This window comes from Aulonocara sp. 'chitande type north' Nkhata Bay, linkage group LG16 (assembly GCF_057382095.1).
Source record: "Aulonocara sp. 'chitande type north' Nkhata Bay isolate Kocher_YH1m ecotype deep benthic linkage group LG16, A_spYH_male_GT1.1, whole genome shotgun sequence".
NCBI lineage: Eukaryota > Metazoa > Chordata > Actinopteri > Cichliformes > Cichlidae > Aulonocara > Aulonocara sp. 'chitande type north' Nkhata Bay.
In genome coordinates this window covers 12,999,440-13,017,416 of record NC_141359.1, presented here as the reverse complement: position 1 = coordinate 13,017,416, position 17,977 = coordinate 12,999,440, and the positions used below count along the sequence as shown (strand labels likewise).

Genomic DNA, 17,977 nt, shown 5'->3' with positions numbered 1-17,977 from the left:
ACTGTATTTAAATATTCCCTCAGGGTTTCAAATAAGGTTTAGGTAAAATGTTTTTGTATATTTTATTAATCCCCTGTAGGAAATTACTCTCTGCATTTAACCCATTCACTCAGTGAAGCAGAGTATAGGGACGGTACCTTGCTCAGGGGTACCTCAGGATTTGAACCCCCGATCTTCCTACTGAGCTATATCCTCCCCCAATAATGGTGCTATGAAATACACTTTTCTACTTCCTAACTCTTAATAGTTTCAGAAGAGAATGCTGAAGCATAGCAGAGGCTTACAGAAATATTACCAGCATCATAGCAGCTTTTTTTGTGCTACATGTAGGCGAGCTGGTCCAGCTGTGCCTACCTCAACTCGCAGACGCTAAACACAATTACTGCTACTGACCTGTTTCTCCCATTTCACCTTCACAGCCAATCACAAAGAAGCGCAGCACTTGAAGTTTTAATAAGAATAGCCTTTCCTTCTTACTTGTATTTGTGGCCTGACCTTCATGCTAGTCTGACCCTCTCTCACCGTGAGTCTCTTTCTAATTTCTGTGTGTGTTAGTATGGATGGAGCGGACCTGTGTTTTGAGATCGTGAAGAGGGCAGACGCTGGCTTTGTCTACAGTGAAGCCGTGGCCAGGTGAGATTTTATGGCTTTGATTTACTTCCCTGAAAGGCTTCCTGATGCTTTTTTAAAATTATTTGAATCAATATTTGCAACCATGATTTACACAAACACTTAACTCTGATGTAACAATGACCTTGCACTTTCTCTCTCTCCCCCCCCCCCCCCCCCCCCCCCCCCGCTTAGTCACTACATGAGACAGATCCTCGAGGCGCTACGCTACTGCCACGACAACAATGTCATCCACCGAGATGTCAAGGTATTTTTCATCTGCTTAGGTGTCCAACTACGAAGTGCAGCAGCCCACATTTGAAAGTTCAGTTGTTTCTGTTGTCACGTGTGTTTAAATGCAGTTTATGTTATTACATTTTCCTGCATTTTGGTGATGCATACTAAGTGATTAGACTTTTATCTAGTTTTGTCCAGTTTTGCTGTTTGCTAAATTAGAATTGTTGTGGCTCTGGATTGGCTTGTCTTAAATTTCCAATCCAGCTTAAATGGCCTGTATTTGTATAGTGCTTTACTTAGTCCCTAAGGACCCCAAAGCACTTTACACTACATTCAGTCATCCACCCATTCACATACTGGTGATGGCAGCTACATTGTAGCCACAGCTGCCTGGGGCGCACTGACAGAGGCGAGGTTGCCAGACACTGGCGCCACTGGGCCCTCTGAACACCACCAGTAAACAACAAGTGAAGTGAACGGGTGAAGTTTCTTGCCCAAGGACACAACGACCGAACCGGCAACCTTCCGATTACAAGACGAACTGCCAACTCTTGAGCCACGATTGCCCCGCTAAATACTTTTTGGATTGTTGGCCACGCAAAACAATTGGGTAGGTTGGGTGGTTGTACAGTTGACAAAATTCTTGACCTCCCCAAGTTTATTGAATCCTTGCAGCGCGGAGGCAAAAGCAAACATTTTCTATAAATGGGAATGGTGCAACATCAACTGTTAAACGTGTGACCGATTTATTTTTTTTGCCCATAAGTAAGTTTGCTAATAATGTTGGTTGAAGCTAAGAGAAGCAGTCAACGGAAAAAATAATAGCGCTGCTTTAAAACATTTTATTTAAATTTAAAAAACCCACAATGGTGGCGAGGGAAACAAAGAGTAACTGGCTTCTTTTTCACAGGCCGTTTCAGTGTTTATCTGTCTCACACACTCGACCAAACAACAAATACAAAATTAAACAAAAAGGTAAAAATCAAAATGTCTCTTCCAGCAAACATAAAATAAAAAAAAATCTCTGACGTAAAGTTAAGTCTTTTGTGCGCATCTCAAATAAATAAATGAATAATCCAAAAAGTAGCTATATTAATACTGAAACAAACAAGAAAAGAAAGTAAAATATTCCCTCCAAACAAAACGTATAAATTCTAAATGTGCAAATCAGTTTATATCGCCTGTCGTCATTTACTGGACTGACAAATGCCGGTTGGAAAATTTTTAAATATCGCCCAACCTTAATCCTCCTACAGTGTTGGTCAGGTTGTGTATGTGAAACACATACACAGTAACTACATGGTGGGTCTTCACCCAATTTTTGCTTAAGGTCACATTTGTTGTTTTACTGGCTCTTTTTGTACGTTCACATATATTCAACCTTTTGGTGACCGTATTTACTACTCACCACGTAGTTTTTATACTTCTGAGTGAAAACACTTTCGACTGGTGGTGAATGACATTAGTTTCGTCCTGGATTTGACTGTTTGTCACCCATGTCAACTTCTCAATACACTTTCATTTTCACAATGACAAGCAAAGTTTCGCATTCTTTTTTGTACTTCACACTAGGGCTGGGCGATATGACCCAAAATTCATATCTCGATATTTTTTAGCTGGATGGCGATATAAGATATATATCTCAATTTTTTTTTTAAAGCCATAAGTTAAGAACAAAAAGAGAGTTCTTAGTCACACTGTGTCCCAGATGTCACACGGGCACTTTTATTTATATACAGCGTAGATGTACATGAAGAAATTACTCAAAAATAAATTATCAGCATTTATTAAATAATCATGGTCCATAAATAAAAGAAAACAATGTTGTTTTTGTGCATAACAAAAAGCTCACAATTGTGCAGTGAAAATGTAAACTAATAGACGCTGAGCATAATAACAAAGAGACAGATTTCACAGCTGCACCACGTCTCTGAACAGGTGCCATTTGTGGTCCTTATACACACACAGTACGTATCACTCCGCGAGGCTCCTCCCCGGTAGCTGTAATCCTCCGACAATCCATCAAGCGGTGCAGCTCCGTAGCTTAGCAAAGTCATATTAAAATTTTTTTTGACAGATTGCTGAGCGCTGTGTACCACATAAAATCGGTTCGCGGTCAGTAAGCACAACCAGAATTCATACATAAGGCGCACTGTCGATTTTTGAGAAAATGAAAGGATTTTAGGCCGTGCAGCCCCTCTGGGCTGCATGTCGTTAGCGCGGTTAGCTCGCTAACACATTGACGCCGTCCAGCCCCACGCACGGTAACTCGCTAACGGAGATTTTCCGCTTTCATCTTGTCATTGCCTGCAGGTGAAGCTATGGGGGAGGCGGAGTTGTGTTCAGTGAAGGAGAGGCGAGGCCGAGTAACGTTGCGTAGAGACAAAAGTGGACGAAAGAGGCAAACCTGCGGCTCCACAAGTATAATCATAACGTAACATAGACTATATCGATATAAACGATATTGTCACATTTTATATCTCGTATGAAAATATATCGATATTTTTAAAAAACTCGATATATCGCCCAGCCCTACTTCACACAGTTCATTAACCTGTAAGTCGTGGTGGGTCATAATCTGGGTCAGCCGCAGCATTATTGGCATTCTGGTTAAGTATGCTGTTTTGACAGCGTTTGGCTAGCTGCTTGTTTCCTACTACCTATCAACAAGCTCTGTAACCATTTCAGACCGGACGAGCCATTTGCTCCAGTTTTGAAAGCTAAGAGACACGCTTTATCCTGTCTTCCTTTGTTCTCTCCAACCAGTTGCGGCAGATGGCCACTCCTGACCTGGTCCTGCTGGAGATTTCTTCCTGTTAAAAAAAAAGGGTTTTTCTTCCCCACTGTCACCAAACGTTTGCTCATAAGCGGTCATATAATTGTTGGGGTTTTCTCTGTTATTATATATTATTGTAGGGTCTTTACCTTACAATGTAAAGGGCCTTGAGGTGACGCTTGATGTGATTTGGCGCTATATTAATAAAATGGAATTGACTTAAATGTTTGTCCATTTTTGCTCAGTAAAGGAGTTCAGAAGCTTAATGACACAAGTTCTCCTTTTTCAGGTTTTTCATTTCGTAATGCACCAAAATTTAAATGGATCTGAATGTGCAGGCGGCCACTTTAGAATCTCTTCTATGACAGAGCCATGTTGTTGGGGTTCATGCAGAATGTGGTTTGGCATTGTCTGGCTAAAATAATTGTCTCGCCTGAAAGGTGTTTGGGTGGGAACATATAGGTCTGCAAAACCTACGTATACCATTCAGAAGTAAATTCACCTTCCCCTGGTACATTCGCAGATGCTGGTGTAAGCCCACAGAGAACAGCTATGATTTCTAAAAGGAATCTTTAAAAAAAAAATGTATTGGTTATCGTCACGGACAGTTTTTCACTTTGCTTAGTTATCTTAAATAAACTCAGGCCCACAGAAGATGTGTTTCTGGCTCTGATTTATCCAGTCTACTTTTACCTTGCAGTCATGGATGCATTAAGTGACGTTCAATGACGGTGAGTTTTTGAGCACATGGTTTAATTTTAAGGTTGGAATTGTTTTCGGTCAATGCTATAGGCCACAGTCGATCAAGTGTTTCACAGCCTTCATTACAGAGTTTGGGTTTTCTTAATATTTCTTTGATGTTATATACCGGAGATGATGAAATCCTCAAGTTTTTTTTTTGTTTGTTTGCGTTGATGAACCGATTGTGAGATTTTCCACTATTTGTTTTATCAGTAGTGCACAAGCAGTCGTACCCCTCTCCCAGTGAATGCTGGTATCAAATTGGAAATAAGGAAACATTTTTCACGTTTTAAACGTTTGATACGTTGTCCTTGTATTGCTTTCAAGTACATTTTGGGTTGTTATATTTTCCAAAGCATCCCAGTTTTTTGGGGATGGGGTTGCACCAGTTTACCACAGTGCACTTCCACTATTATTCCCCCCCCCACATTCGAATCATTGGGGCAGTTCAACAGTGTAGAGCTGTTAAATATGAAGCAACAACAGGAGTAAAGGTTTGATTTGTATTAGCCAGTCACTTGACACAGTTTCCAATATGTTTTAAATCGAAAAAATTAAAGTTCAGTTAGAACTAATGTTTGAAAAACCGTAGTCCTTGAGTACATATTTAGGGTTGAAAGAATTTGAGTAACAAATGGACATGTTTTTCACTGCAGAAGACACAGAGGGGAGGAGATTGGTTGGCTGTTGTTGGCTCTGGTACCAAGCAGGTCCACAGCAGTACAGCTCTTCTGCGTGAGGCTGTAATGGAAAAGAATGTCAGCAGGGCTTCTCTCGAAACACTGCGGCTAAAGCTGACATAACAAGCTATGAAGGGAAACTCTGTGGATCATTTGTGCTGCTGCTTTTTTCGCTCACGTCAGACTATGTAGAACTGGTCTGACATGAGTGATGAATGAGTGAGGAATGTGTGATCGAAAGTAGATCAGTGTATCATTCATCTAAAGTAGTCTTCTGTACTCTCTCAGTTCCCTGTCGTTGTGTGGAAATGAGAAACAATAGAGTTGCTAGTGGGTGTGGTCGGACCAGTGTCACACTGATTCAGTGACTCTTAATGTGCTTAAGCAGAGAAAGCTAATGCTATTACTGTTTCAATTAGTTACATGAGGGTTGAGTTATTCTGTAACATGTCCTGACATGCAGTGACCAGTATGCCCCTTTGGCTGCACTCTCTGACACACTCCCTATTGTAAAGAGGCTCTTACTGCTGGCCGTGGGGGTCATACTTTTAACATCACTCTGGGTTGTTTACTGCTAGCTTTGCGTTAGCTGTCTGTGCAGTTGCTTGCAACAGGCTGATGTATTATCAGCAGTTGTTTCTGGCCTGGACATAGTCTGCACTTACTGTCGCATTCTCAGTTTTTCATTGCTTCACTATTTTCCTCCTCCCTGAACACAAACTGAAATCAGCTGACTACGTTACATGTGCACAGCGTGGAAAAGGCATGCATGATTTTTTTTCTCTCTCTTATTGTGCAGATAACTGAGGAACCTTGTAGCACAAGTAATGACACAACTGTAACTATACTGTGACTACAGTAAGGGAAACTGATCATGTACTTTAGATGTCATCACGCTGCTAGATGAGGACAAATCAGCATCAAGGCTCCTCCACCGGGATCACAGTCAGACTTGGTGTGGGATATAAAACGCTTTAATCAGATGTCATGTATACAAAGTGAAGCAACTCGTAGTGCTGAGTGTTCCTAACGATGCTCTGGCTCCAGCCTGCTGTGTGATACATGGCAGTAAACAGTGGACTGGCAGCTCCTCTATAGTTTGTGCAGTGCAGTGGTAAATCTAGATGTCGTGATATGCCGTGCGATTGATATGTAATACCTTCTCTTACGTTTCCCGTCAGTATCTCTCTAACACCGTCTGCAGCTATTTGATTATGTGCGTGCCTGTGTGAAAAGGTCAATGTAATCGCTTGCGTCAGTGTGTCAGTTGTTTGATTGCACGTCAGTCTTTGGTATTTGTGTGTGCTGCAAGCAGTAAGTAGCTATTGTGTCAGCCAGCTTTTATGACAAGTAGAGCTAGCTTAGGGAAAAAAGAAAAGAAAAACTGTTTTGCATTCACATACCCTGCTTCACATTTTTCTTTAGTGTAAAAGCACTAAAATCCCCTCTGCAGTTAGTGAGGTTAATGCTTTTACGAGATATTCACAGAGCTTAATTAGAACACTTTAATATAAGTACTTTACTGAGTTGGACAAGGCCCATATGCATATTTTGTCACAGTCAGCTCCCAGCTGTTGTATTACTATCTCTCTCTTCAGCATTGTGCCTTGGTATTAGTCATCATAGTCTATATAGTCATATCTCTGTCTTCACTCTGCGGCGCCCCTACATGGATCCCTGCTGAATCACCGGCTTAGTCTTATTGTCTTGATGTGAGCGATACCAGCCTGTGAGTTTGGAGGGGCATAACGAGATGATAAAGCTGCCTGTTTGCAGTGATAGTATGTGTTTCAGTGCCATTCACTGAATTACAGCCTTTTTTATATACTGTCCACACATTTCAGCAATTTAGAACAGAGTGAAATCATTGCCTAAAAACTGTATTTTATAATGCTAAATAGAGTGGTTACTACTACTACTCTACCTGAGCACTTTATACAATATCCCTTATTCAGCCATTCACACCAACATAAGTACATAGTACTTTCTGTCTAACATCCACACCCATCCAGTGCATAGGAGAGCAACTTGGGGTTAGCATATTTGGCATGGAATCAAACCACCAACCTTCCAGTTGAGCTACAACTACCCCCCTACTACTTTTACGTCCTTCTCTGTGATCTGGTTGTATTTGTGACAGAGTAGTTATATATTCTACTGACTGTTTTATTTCTGGAGTTCAATGAACCCCATTATTATCCAAAATCCTGTCAAAGTCCTTTTCATTTTATATTTACATTATTACTCATCGACATCATTGAGCATTTAATCTGAGGAGCATAAAAATGGTTGCTCAGATCCTGCCATGATGTTTCAGATGTCAGAGTTAGCTTTTAATTTCACTTTTGTCGTTGTTGTTGTTGTTGATAATTTTCCATCTGATGTGCAGCATCTTAAAAAGTTTTAATTACTGCACTTCATTTCTGTGGTAAAAACTTGGTTAAATACCATGTTGGTATGTGTATCGCAGCCTCTGTGTCAACAAGTTTTCTCGTATGGAGAGTACAGAGTAGGTGTTACCGACACTGTGCTGGTGAGCAGCATGTTTGTCTGCGGACGCATTTAAATTCAAGGCTTGTTGTTTTTTGGCCTTGTATAATGTGTATATCTGTATAACGCTGTTTAAATGTAACACAGTGACCCAGACCGCTCAAACTGAAACAACAAATGGAACTCACTTCCTCCTGCTTGTTGTTTCACCTATTTGTAGTCTCATGTAAAATGTCTCACAGTAAAGGCGGAGAATTTCCTGGAACTGAAAGATAAGTTGAGAGTTCAGGTATATATTAAACATGCATGCATGCTGCTGTAGCTTAACAGTTTACAAATAAAGCTTAACAATCAAATCCACGTCAATACTAACCAGTCAGATAAAAGTCATTGATCACATTGGTCCTTTATTTTTATTTAAGAGTGTTAAATGTTACCTCCAGCTTGTCATTTGTCAGGATTTACCACTTTTTTGTCTCATAGTTTGTTTTGGTATTAATGTGTGAATAACAAAACTGTATGTCTCAAAACCAACACGAGGAGGTCGCAGCCACCACAGACATCTGATTAAAATAGACAAGTCTAGCTCATCACTCTAAAATGGCTCCATCTATTTAACTGCAGGATGTTGACTTGTAATCAGCTGCATCAGCACAGACTTGCTATGATCAAGTTATCAACACAGAAACAAATTAACTGCAGTTACTAGTGATCAATAAACTTGGTGATTTTACTGAGTTGTAGTTGACTTTTAAATGTGACACATGAATTACAAATAACTAGTTTGTTATGTGATGCAGTAACTATGGGATGGTTGATGACTGAGTTACAGCCCCTTTAAGATTCAAATTTCCCAGCTGTAATGTCTCGTTTTTGCCTTCGACTGTGATGAGGTCAGACTGGAGCTTTTTCTCAAGTTTGACAGATTGTTTTTTCTTTTTTTAATGAATTGATGCAGTTGTTGTCACCAGTGCCTCCGAGCTAAAAAAAAACAACAAAAAACTAAAAATACACGCACGTAATGTTATTTAATTGCATTAATTATCTTTACTTTCATGTGACTAATGAGTTTAGTTCTCTAGAAATCTGCCTCTGATACACAAATTTGAGCAGACATGCTTTCAGTGAGAACAGCCTCACAGCTGCTACTCCAAACAGTAATTCTGATCACAATTTAATGCATTTAATGGGAAGCCTGTGAACTGTAGCTCTGAACAAAACCTGGTTTACATGCTTCCTAAATAGTCACTTGTTGGGTTAAATGCTGGTATTTGTATAGACAACCAGAAAATGTTCACCTATACATGAAAAAGTCAATTTTCTCCAGTCGTGTTGCTGCATTACATAATAGACATAAAAATAAACATCCTCTACTACGAGAGCTTAAAATGAGCACTGCTGTGATGATGTGTGGCGTTTCACGTGGCGTTCTGTTGGGTAATTCCTAATGTCAGCTTCACTTTGCTTTAGGCAGCTGTTGCCAGGTTGTCAGCTAGTTCCCCTGCACTAAAACTATATTTAGTCATCGCTGTTTTAAATGGAACATCTGTTAATATTTGAATCTAAAATTAGCCAGATTATTAATCCCTGGATTGAAAGAGCAAAACCCGTGGACTAAACTAGTCAAGTCATTATTGTGGAACAGACAAAGCAAAAATCAGTTTGTCTTTATAAAGTTTTATTTGTCAGATTTCAAAACGGATGCATTTCAGATTTTGAAATACTTTGATTACACAATACTAAAGCTAGCACAATATCACACTATACATATAGAGGGGGAACATTAATGGAAAATTAATTTCCTCTCCCCTCAGTTGCCCTTCACAACTGCAATTACAACAGACTTAATGTGCTTTAGAGTTGATTACTCTGCAGCAAAAAGGAGCCATCATTCAAGCCCAGCTGTGCAGCACCAACATTTTTTCACAGATTTAGGAAGACAGCAGGTGTACAGGATAACTTTGAGATGGCTTCAGGACGTGCATCGTGTTGTAAAATCATCCCCCAGATATGGTCGCGCGTCTTGTTGTAACCTTGCTGATCTCTTCCACCAATTCGGAGACGGGGGTCTTCCTGCCAAGTAGACAGCAGGCATGATGTGTGCTGGACAGACTCGGTGAAATCTTCTTCAATTTTAAGTTCAGTGTTCTGCACAATGTTTTAAATTTCAGTCGATTTCAGATTTAGTTTCATTACACAACAGTAAAACAAAAACAATATCACACTGTATATAGAAGGGGAACATTGTACATCTAAATAGGAATTGGTGGAAACTAATTTTCCACTCTGCTCTCAGTTGTCCTTCGCAACTGCAATTACAACAAGCTTGATGTGCTTCAAAGCTGACGGCTCTGCAGCAGCAGTGGGGTTTAGATCCATCTCCTCAAAGAAGCCCTCGTCAAGGCCCAGCCGTGCAGCAGCAACTTGGTTGGGTTTCTGAGAGCGGCGTTTGTCCAGGATTTCATGTAAGATGGTTTTAGGACATGCATCATGCTGTGAAATCATCCCCCAGATGTGAAGTTTGATGACACGTCCCGGCTGTGGTCGATCGTCTTGCTGTGGAACTTCTGTGCTATCATCCCAAATCTCCCCAGACTCGATCCTCTGGAGAACTCGTTGTAATCTTGGGTCATTGTTGATCTCTTCCGTCATTTGGGAGAAGGGAGTTTTTCTCCCAAGGAGTCGTCGAGCGTGGCGTACACTGGAGAGGCTCAGTGAAACTCCCAGATCTTCCTCAATTTTTAGCTGAATGTCTTGCGCAGTCATCTTGTCATTGCTTTTTGTTATCTCATCAATGGCAGCCAAGATATTGCTGTAAAATATTAATAAGAAACAAGAAAACATTAGACAAACAGAAAAGCAAAAGTTATTTTCTGCAGGCTACCATTCAGTAATCCAGTCCTTTGATTACTTACCGACTTTCGCGGCAGGGTTGTCTCTCCTTGTAGTGAACCCTTGCAGTTCTCACTGAAACTTTAATGCCCAGGCTGGCGAGATATTGCTTGAAATCGTGTACTTGTCTCATTGCCCTCATGAGATGAGTCTCCTGGGATTCCTCCTTGCTGATTTGTGCCATGTCTGCTGTAGTACAGTATGTTGCGATTGGCAGCTTGGTAAATAACAGGAGCTTATCTGCTCTCATTTATATAGTTCAACTGGGTGGGTTCCAGTAAACTTCTGAAATACCCCATACTTGACCTAACCAATAGGAGTTCATTTACAATCTCTGTTCAGCAGAAAAGTAGTCAATCATGTAGTGTGTAAATTGTGGTCCTTAACGTGGATGACAAGGGGAGGTGTTAAAATGGCACGCCCACCAGGTGCAGGCAGAAAGGCACTGAAATGTTAATGATGTCTGGCTTGTTTTAACTGCCAGACAAAGAGCTCAAAAAGCCCCAATCAACTTCAATCAACGACTGACCCTTGACTAGGCATCACTGTCGTTGATGATCCGATATGTATGTGAAAGAAACTGCTGTAACTGACAGAAGCTGCAGTTTCAATGGGTCCCAGGAGCAACAGCAGTGTCTATACACAGTGAGCCAACAGCTAATGGTCACATGATTACTAACGATACTTATACAGAAATCTTACATGTGAACTAAAATACATGGGCTTGTTTGGTACCAAAAAAAAAACTGCCCGACGAGGCATTGATGGACATGTTTATTCAGACTCTGGATGTCAACAAGACTGCAACTGCTTTCAAAACATTATTCATGTGTTTTATTGTAATATTTTTACTGATTTTCTTAAATCTTTGAATCTGACATGTGCCCTCCATAAAATAATTAATAAATTAATAATTAATAAAAAATTAACACTAAATCTAATAAAACTAAACTGAAACAAGAAAGCTCACTCTGGACACTAACTGAAGCTAAACTGAATTTACAGTTAAAAGTCAAAAATGAAATAAAAATAAAAACGAATTATAAAATATTAAACTATAATAACTCTTGAAACTCTTGACACTTGAAACCAAGGACCAGCTGGACATCTAAAGTTGAGCCCTGCAACGAAGCAGTCCAAAATCCATACGGTAACGAAATAGACTGTTATAGTTCTGAGCGGTGTTATGACTCAGACACGAATGTATGAAATTGTCCTCATTTTAGTCTTGGACCCTTAAGTCTTAGAATTTAGAGGGGCCCTAAAAGTGTTTACCTTTTACCTTTATTAAATCTGTTTAGAGAACGTTTGAGAAGTTTTTAATCCTGTCACTGAAAAAAAATTCTAGCATAATGCAACTGTCATTAGAGCCGGGCTATTTTTGGAACAGGCCAGACTCTTATCCACGCTCCAAGCTATACCAGCGAGAAAATCACGATAAACTGACTCAAACCTGCAAGTGATTTAACTTGCTTATCTTATTGAATATAAGTGTTGAGTTAGCAGCTAAATTGGTAAATTTATATCAAGTTATCACATTTGCCTGGTTCTTTTTTTAATTCCTAGAACTTCCTCACAGTTCAGTTAACTCCCTGAGGCTGTTTTCATCAGAGTTACAGAGATACATTACATAACTTACAGCATATGGCTAAACCTCTATGCTTGGTCTGGTGAGGGAGTTAACTCAGACCAAACCTGTTAGTCAGTCTGATGATTTAGTTTTATTAAGTCAGGCTTAGTGGACTGCTGGGATCACGAGGGAAGCTTGCCAGCCACACTCCTTTATGGTTAGTAAATGAATAGTAAATATTAAAAAGGCACCTTGTGTTAGAACAGTGAGGTAAAAATGCAGCTTTGACATTGTCCCACTGTTAGATACTTCTGTTATCAGTATCTAACAGTGACTCTGAGCCCCTGTCTCCAGCTCATTAGATGTACTGCTGAGACGTATGCCCTTTACAGGGGACACAAACAAAATAGAGCATACACATGCAGAGCTTCGGCAACAAAACTGTGCTTGTTGAATATGGAACAGTGTGAACGTGCCACAGCTTTCCATGCATAAAAGTCACTGAATTCATCGCAATCCTCTTGTTCATAAATCACCATGATGGCTGTGTATTCATCTTCCCACTTGCTTCACCACAGACCTCCACCAGTGACAGCAGCACAAGCGCGCTTGTATGTCTATTTTTGTGGATCTTTGTGTTTGTCTTTGGCCTCTCTCACTGCTACAGATTGTGTGCATGCAAATGCACCGCAAACAGCAAGGCAGGATGAGTTTATCTGCGTCAGCTTTGAAAGCAGAAGTTGAGAGATGAAGAGAGAAGCCAGCACAAGATTGAAGGTGAACTTTTGTGTTGTGGGACTGTTCATATATCTGGTGTCTGTGCTATACAGCCAGCTGTTCTGAAGTAAAGTCATGCTGAATGTTGAATCTGCAAAGCATATCCGGGCTCTGTGTTGAGCCGTCTGAGGAAACCATAAACACAGCAACACTTTGATGTAAACCTGAGGAAAGAGAGTGTGGTGCCGACACAGACCTATACCTTCGTTTGCAGCAATAGTATTTCTTCATTCTCCAGGTGCGCTAAGGTGAGATCTGCAGTCAGATCTTCTGAATGTAAGGAACAGGAAGTGTTCCCTCTGTAAATTTTATAGTGTCCATGTCTTGCATATAACATCGTGTGTCTGCAAGAAAACATTGCACAAACTTCACGCTTCAAGCCTTCTAGTTAAATTTGTGCTCGGTCAGACTCTGTTTGTGCTTGTCCCTTGTTGAGCTTCTGGTGGTCTGTGATAGGTCAGTTTTTCTTACTGTGTTGTAAGTCTCGAATGTATACCTGTGGGTAATATCTGCAGAAAGAAAGCAGCATGTTGGACAATCTTGAAAGTAAAGATGAGTCTGTTCAGAATACAAAATATAGGAACAGTGAATGTGTCTTTAAATGTTGCTGCGCTATTATCTGCATGTAACTCTATCCATTAGATTAAATGTAGTCATTCAGTCAACTGTTTAGTACGTAGTCGGCAACACACATCTGACAAAAGCATGTGTAATATCGCTAGACCCACATTAAAGCTGTTTTTACTGAAGCTCTGGTAAAAAGTGATAAAGTATGGTGCTGCACGGAGACACCGAATAGCGATATTTTATTAAGTAAATAAAATATTCTGGGAATACTATAAACAACAGCACAAACACCACAATGCTAAGATAGCTTTAGGTGAGCAAACTTCTATTAAATCAGCTCAACTGAAGTGTGTCAAACACTGGATACACTGATTGTGAATGAAGTATTGTGATTAGAGCAGGGCGATATGACCAAAAATATTTATCACGATATACATTTGAAAATTTGTGATAACGATATCCTCAGCATAACCACGTATAATATCCACAAACTTAAAAAAAGGTTATACACACAGAATACGGTAATATTACGTTGAAGCACAGTACGTATCACTCCGCGAGGCTCCTGCCTACGATAGCCGTAATGCTCCAACAGTCCATCAAGCGGTGCGGCTTTGTAGCTTAGCAAAGTCGTACTAAAACATTTGACAGATTTTCGAGCGCCTTGTTCCACATAAATTAGTTTCGAGGTCAGTAAACACAACCAGAATTCAAACATAAGGCACACTGGATTATAAGGGGCACTGTCGATTTTCAGAAAAATCAAAGGATTGATTTTAAGTGTGCCGTATTTTCCAAAAAACACGTTAATAACGATGGCCCGCTAGCATGCGCTACCAAAAATAGTGCTTTGTTCTGTATCTGAGGGACGAAAGCTAAACCAGTTCCACACCACTGAAGTTGCAGCATTTTTAAAAACCAATTCTGGTTCATCTTTTTCATTCAACGATCCACTTTCGCCCTTCTCATTCTCTGTTGCCGCCATGCTTTTTCCTCCATGTGCGTATGAAAACAAAAACACTGCGCATGCATGTTTTACCCATATTCTATCGTGATATTTCATTTTCTTATCATTGCCCAACATTATACCAGTATTACCATGAACGGTATGATATGGCCCAGCCCTTATTGTGATAATCTGATGATATATATTGTTTATTGGGGTTTTCTGGTCATTTGCACCTCGACTCTTAATGCAGCAAAACTAGAGGCAGCGATGGCTGCTACTTTTCAAAGGACAGGTTTGTATTTCCTGCTATGGCATCGTACCATTTATATATTCAAGGCAATCACTAATACTTTAAATGTTTTATTATTCTGATTCTGATTATTACATTTAAACATCTTAAAATGTCAGTGACGCACAGTTTTGTAAATATCTCAGCTTACTGGTTGCTAGTTTCAGCCTGTTTACTGGAAGACAGACTGAGGTGATACAGATATCTGTCTGTCACTGTGCTTACATGTTAGACCCTATTCTCGGCTTTATTTGGGGTGGCTTTGAAGCAAATACCACTTTCTACATATGAATGGGGAAGTGTGATTGATAGGAGACTCATTTCCCCACTGACTGCTTGTCAGTGACTTGAATGTCAGCTGTTTTTACAAGGTAAAACGGTCGTTCTCCTCTCGGACCTCTTCGTGGTACACTTGGAGGACTATTAGCAGCGTCGTTAGTGCTGTTTGTGTGTTGATGGGTGGAGTGAATGGCTTTGTTAATGGCTTTCAATGGGCCTTGAGGTGTCGACCATGAAACTCAGTCATTGCAGTTTCACAGTTGAGCACAAACGTGCACAGTAATATGCATGGCACGTGCACTGCTGCTTTTAATGTGTCTGTGTATGATGGCAAAATAACACCTCTGAGTAGCCCAGTGCTTGTCAGGTTTTCTTATGAATTTGCAGCTACATTTGTTTGTTTGTCTAATCTAAACAGAGATGACTTTAGTTTCCCCTACCCCCGTGAAACGTGCTGGGAGATCAGTTAAATCAACCAGTCCATATATATGTATAAAAACAATGCTGGTTTCCTTCAACTTCAACAAAGTGGGAATCAGTCCAAGATTGTGTAGTCAACCAGGAATAAAATATTTTTCTCTTTCCCCTGTCCCTTCGTCCTCTCACATGTATAGACACAAATTGAGTAACAGCAGAAATTAAAAATTAGTGCGACAATAAAACGATTGCAGGTTGCTGCTAGTTTGCAAAGTTCACCTTATGTTAAGCCTTACAGCTGATTAAAATATAAGGAACATCAGGTGTTGTATTAATGGCAGTACATAGGAGCTGCTTCATTTGAACTTTGACTGTTTCATGCAATTCCTGTATGAGGTGCGCATTCGAAAACCTAAAGACTTGCAAAAAAAACCCCTAAATAAAACAAACCCCTGCAATCTTTACTACAGCTCGCAACTTTTCAGACATTAGCAGCAGAACACCTCCTGAAGCTGCTGGCAGTAATGCACTTTTGTGTCCGAGTGCATGTTGCATGAGCCCCACAAAAGGCATAAGAAACCACAGTCACAGTCCTCAGCAGCAGCAGAGGAAAACCACAGGAAATAATACAATGTCTGAGGAGACCCACAAACAATGCACACACCCTTGTGTAAACAGAAAGTGTATACAGATGCAAAACACGCAGAGGTCTTTTGTTGATACTCCCTAATGCAAACCTCTGGCGTTTCTAATGAAGCTGAATGATTGGGAGAGTGATGTGAATAACATTGGCAATCAGTGGGCTGCCACGGGTTAATGGGGGTAAGTAAGTGTGACTTCATTTATTTCAGCTCCCCTTCTTGCTAATATATTTCAACTGTTAATTGATAACAAACACAAACGAATACACAGGAAAACGAAAATAACCTCCAGCCATAATATTACACCAGACCACAAGTCCTGACCATCATGTTATGTCATCATGGAATGTGTTTTATTACAGAGGTTGGCTAAAGTTTACAAGTTTACACGTCAGCCATACGACTTCTGTCCCATATAGCCTGCAATAATTGCTCATTTTTTCTAACTATAGTCTGCGAGCCACTACAGCTAATGTGGCTATCATGTAATTGCTACTAGTTAAACGGCTAATGTTAGTGTGTGTGCCTTAAAGGTAATTGAAATGGGAAATCTCTTAAAATTCAATGTTGTGAATGTCCCAAGTATGAGCGACAAAACAGGAATATGTAAGGCTGGGTGGTACTGTTAGTAACGGGCTGAGTGCATCTTTTATGCATGGCAAAAATTCAAAATCTTACCAAGTACATTTGTCTAATTTCTAGTCCAAAAAAATCTTATGACACTTAAAATAAGACACAATCAGCTACAGAGTAACATTTCAGTGAGATGTTTGAACTTGTTTTAGACAGTGCATCTTGGATATGGAGAATTTTCATTTGTTCCATTGGCACATTTTTTTCACTTACTAAAAGATATTTTTGCTTGAAATAAGTGAAAGAAAAATCTGCCAATTGAGCAAGTGAAAATTCTCCAGATCCAAGATGCACTGTCCTAAAAGTTCATCTATCTCACTGAAATGTTAAGATTTTGAATTTTTGCAGTGTGAAGGCCTTCCTCAACACAACACTTTTAACCTAACAAGAACAAGAATTCCTGTTCATGCTATATTTAAACCACACTGGGTTGTTTTGCTTTTGTTTTCTGCTACTTCTCTGTCTGTTTCCCCTTATAGAGTTTTAGAGATGTGAAAGACCCCAGTTAGCACTCATGTGTCAAGGAGCCCTTGCCTTTGCAAGCTTAAATAAGATGTGTGAGGTGTCCAGCTATAAAGTAGAAGAAAGTATTTAACAATTCAAAAGCGATATCTCAGCAGGTGTAGTCACCAGTTACATGAAAACCTTCACTTATTTTCCGGCTAGCAAAAAGCTCCAAAAATGGCCTGCAGCTGAGCTTAGCACATCTCCACTTGTTATTTTCCTCTTCTTCCAACCACCCCCGACTCACTGTGAATTCCTTCTCTCCTGGCTATGTTTCTTTGGCGTTGATTTATTTACTTATTTATTTTTTTCCTCTGGCCTGTGCCTGTCTGTCTGTGAGTATTTGGGGGAGAGCACACTGGAGGGTATCTGATACTCTCTGCTGCCTGCTTCAGTCTGAATAGCTACTGCGGCCCCTGGGGGCCAGGGGATACACATCTGCAGGAGCCACACTTCACAGAACATTGTCTTCTTGAAAACTCCCTCAACACACTCTCACACAACATCAGCACAAACAATAGTGCACAGTCTAAACCCTCAGAATCAATGGACACACAAATACTGAAAAAGACTTTTCACACACAGGCATCAAACACTGATCGCTTGTTGTTGCACATGAGGACCTCACTACAGACATTTTCATGCATGCACGAGTGCAACACCATGATGTCACGTCACAGCATGTGAATCAGAAAGAGAGAAGAGTGATTTTACCATTTTACCACTATTAAGTAATTTGTATTTGTAATGACTTGTACTTTCAGTTTACACCTGAAAGGATATTTCTTTGTTGCAATGAAATACTATCTACTGTACTACCTTTAAAACCTTTATTTATCATATACATTTTTTATTATTTAATATACCTCAAAAATAAACTACGAAAAATATCTGAGTCTTTCTGTTTTGACTGTTAAGTCTGTTTT

The 17,977-nt window shown here is 40.0% G+C and overlaps 1 protein-coding gene across 16 annotated transcripts in view; it reads left to right on the top strand.

Annotated features, from left to right (window-relative positions):
- caska (calcium/calmodulin-dependent serine protein kinase a) overlaps positions 1–17,977 on the top strand; it is a 161,879-nt gene that overhangs the window by 78,925 nt on the left and 64,977 nt on the right. For all 16 annotated transcript variants that reach the window (XM_086267440.1, XM_086267438.1, XM_086267431.1 and 13 more), the window contains exons 4-5: positions 556–633; positions 805–877. In XM_086267440.1, coding sequence (XP_086123566.1) covers positions 556–633; positions 805–877 — 151 coding nt within the window. The remainder of the gene's footprint in view (positions 1–555; positions 634–804; positions 878–17,977) is intronic.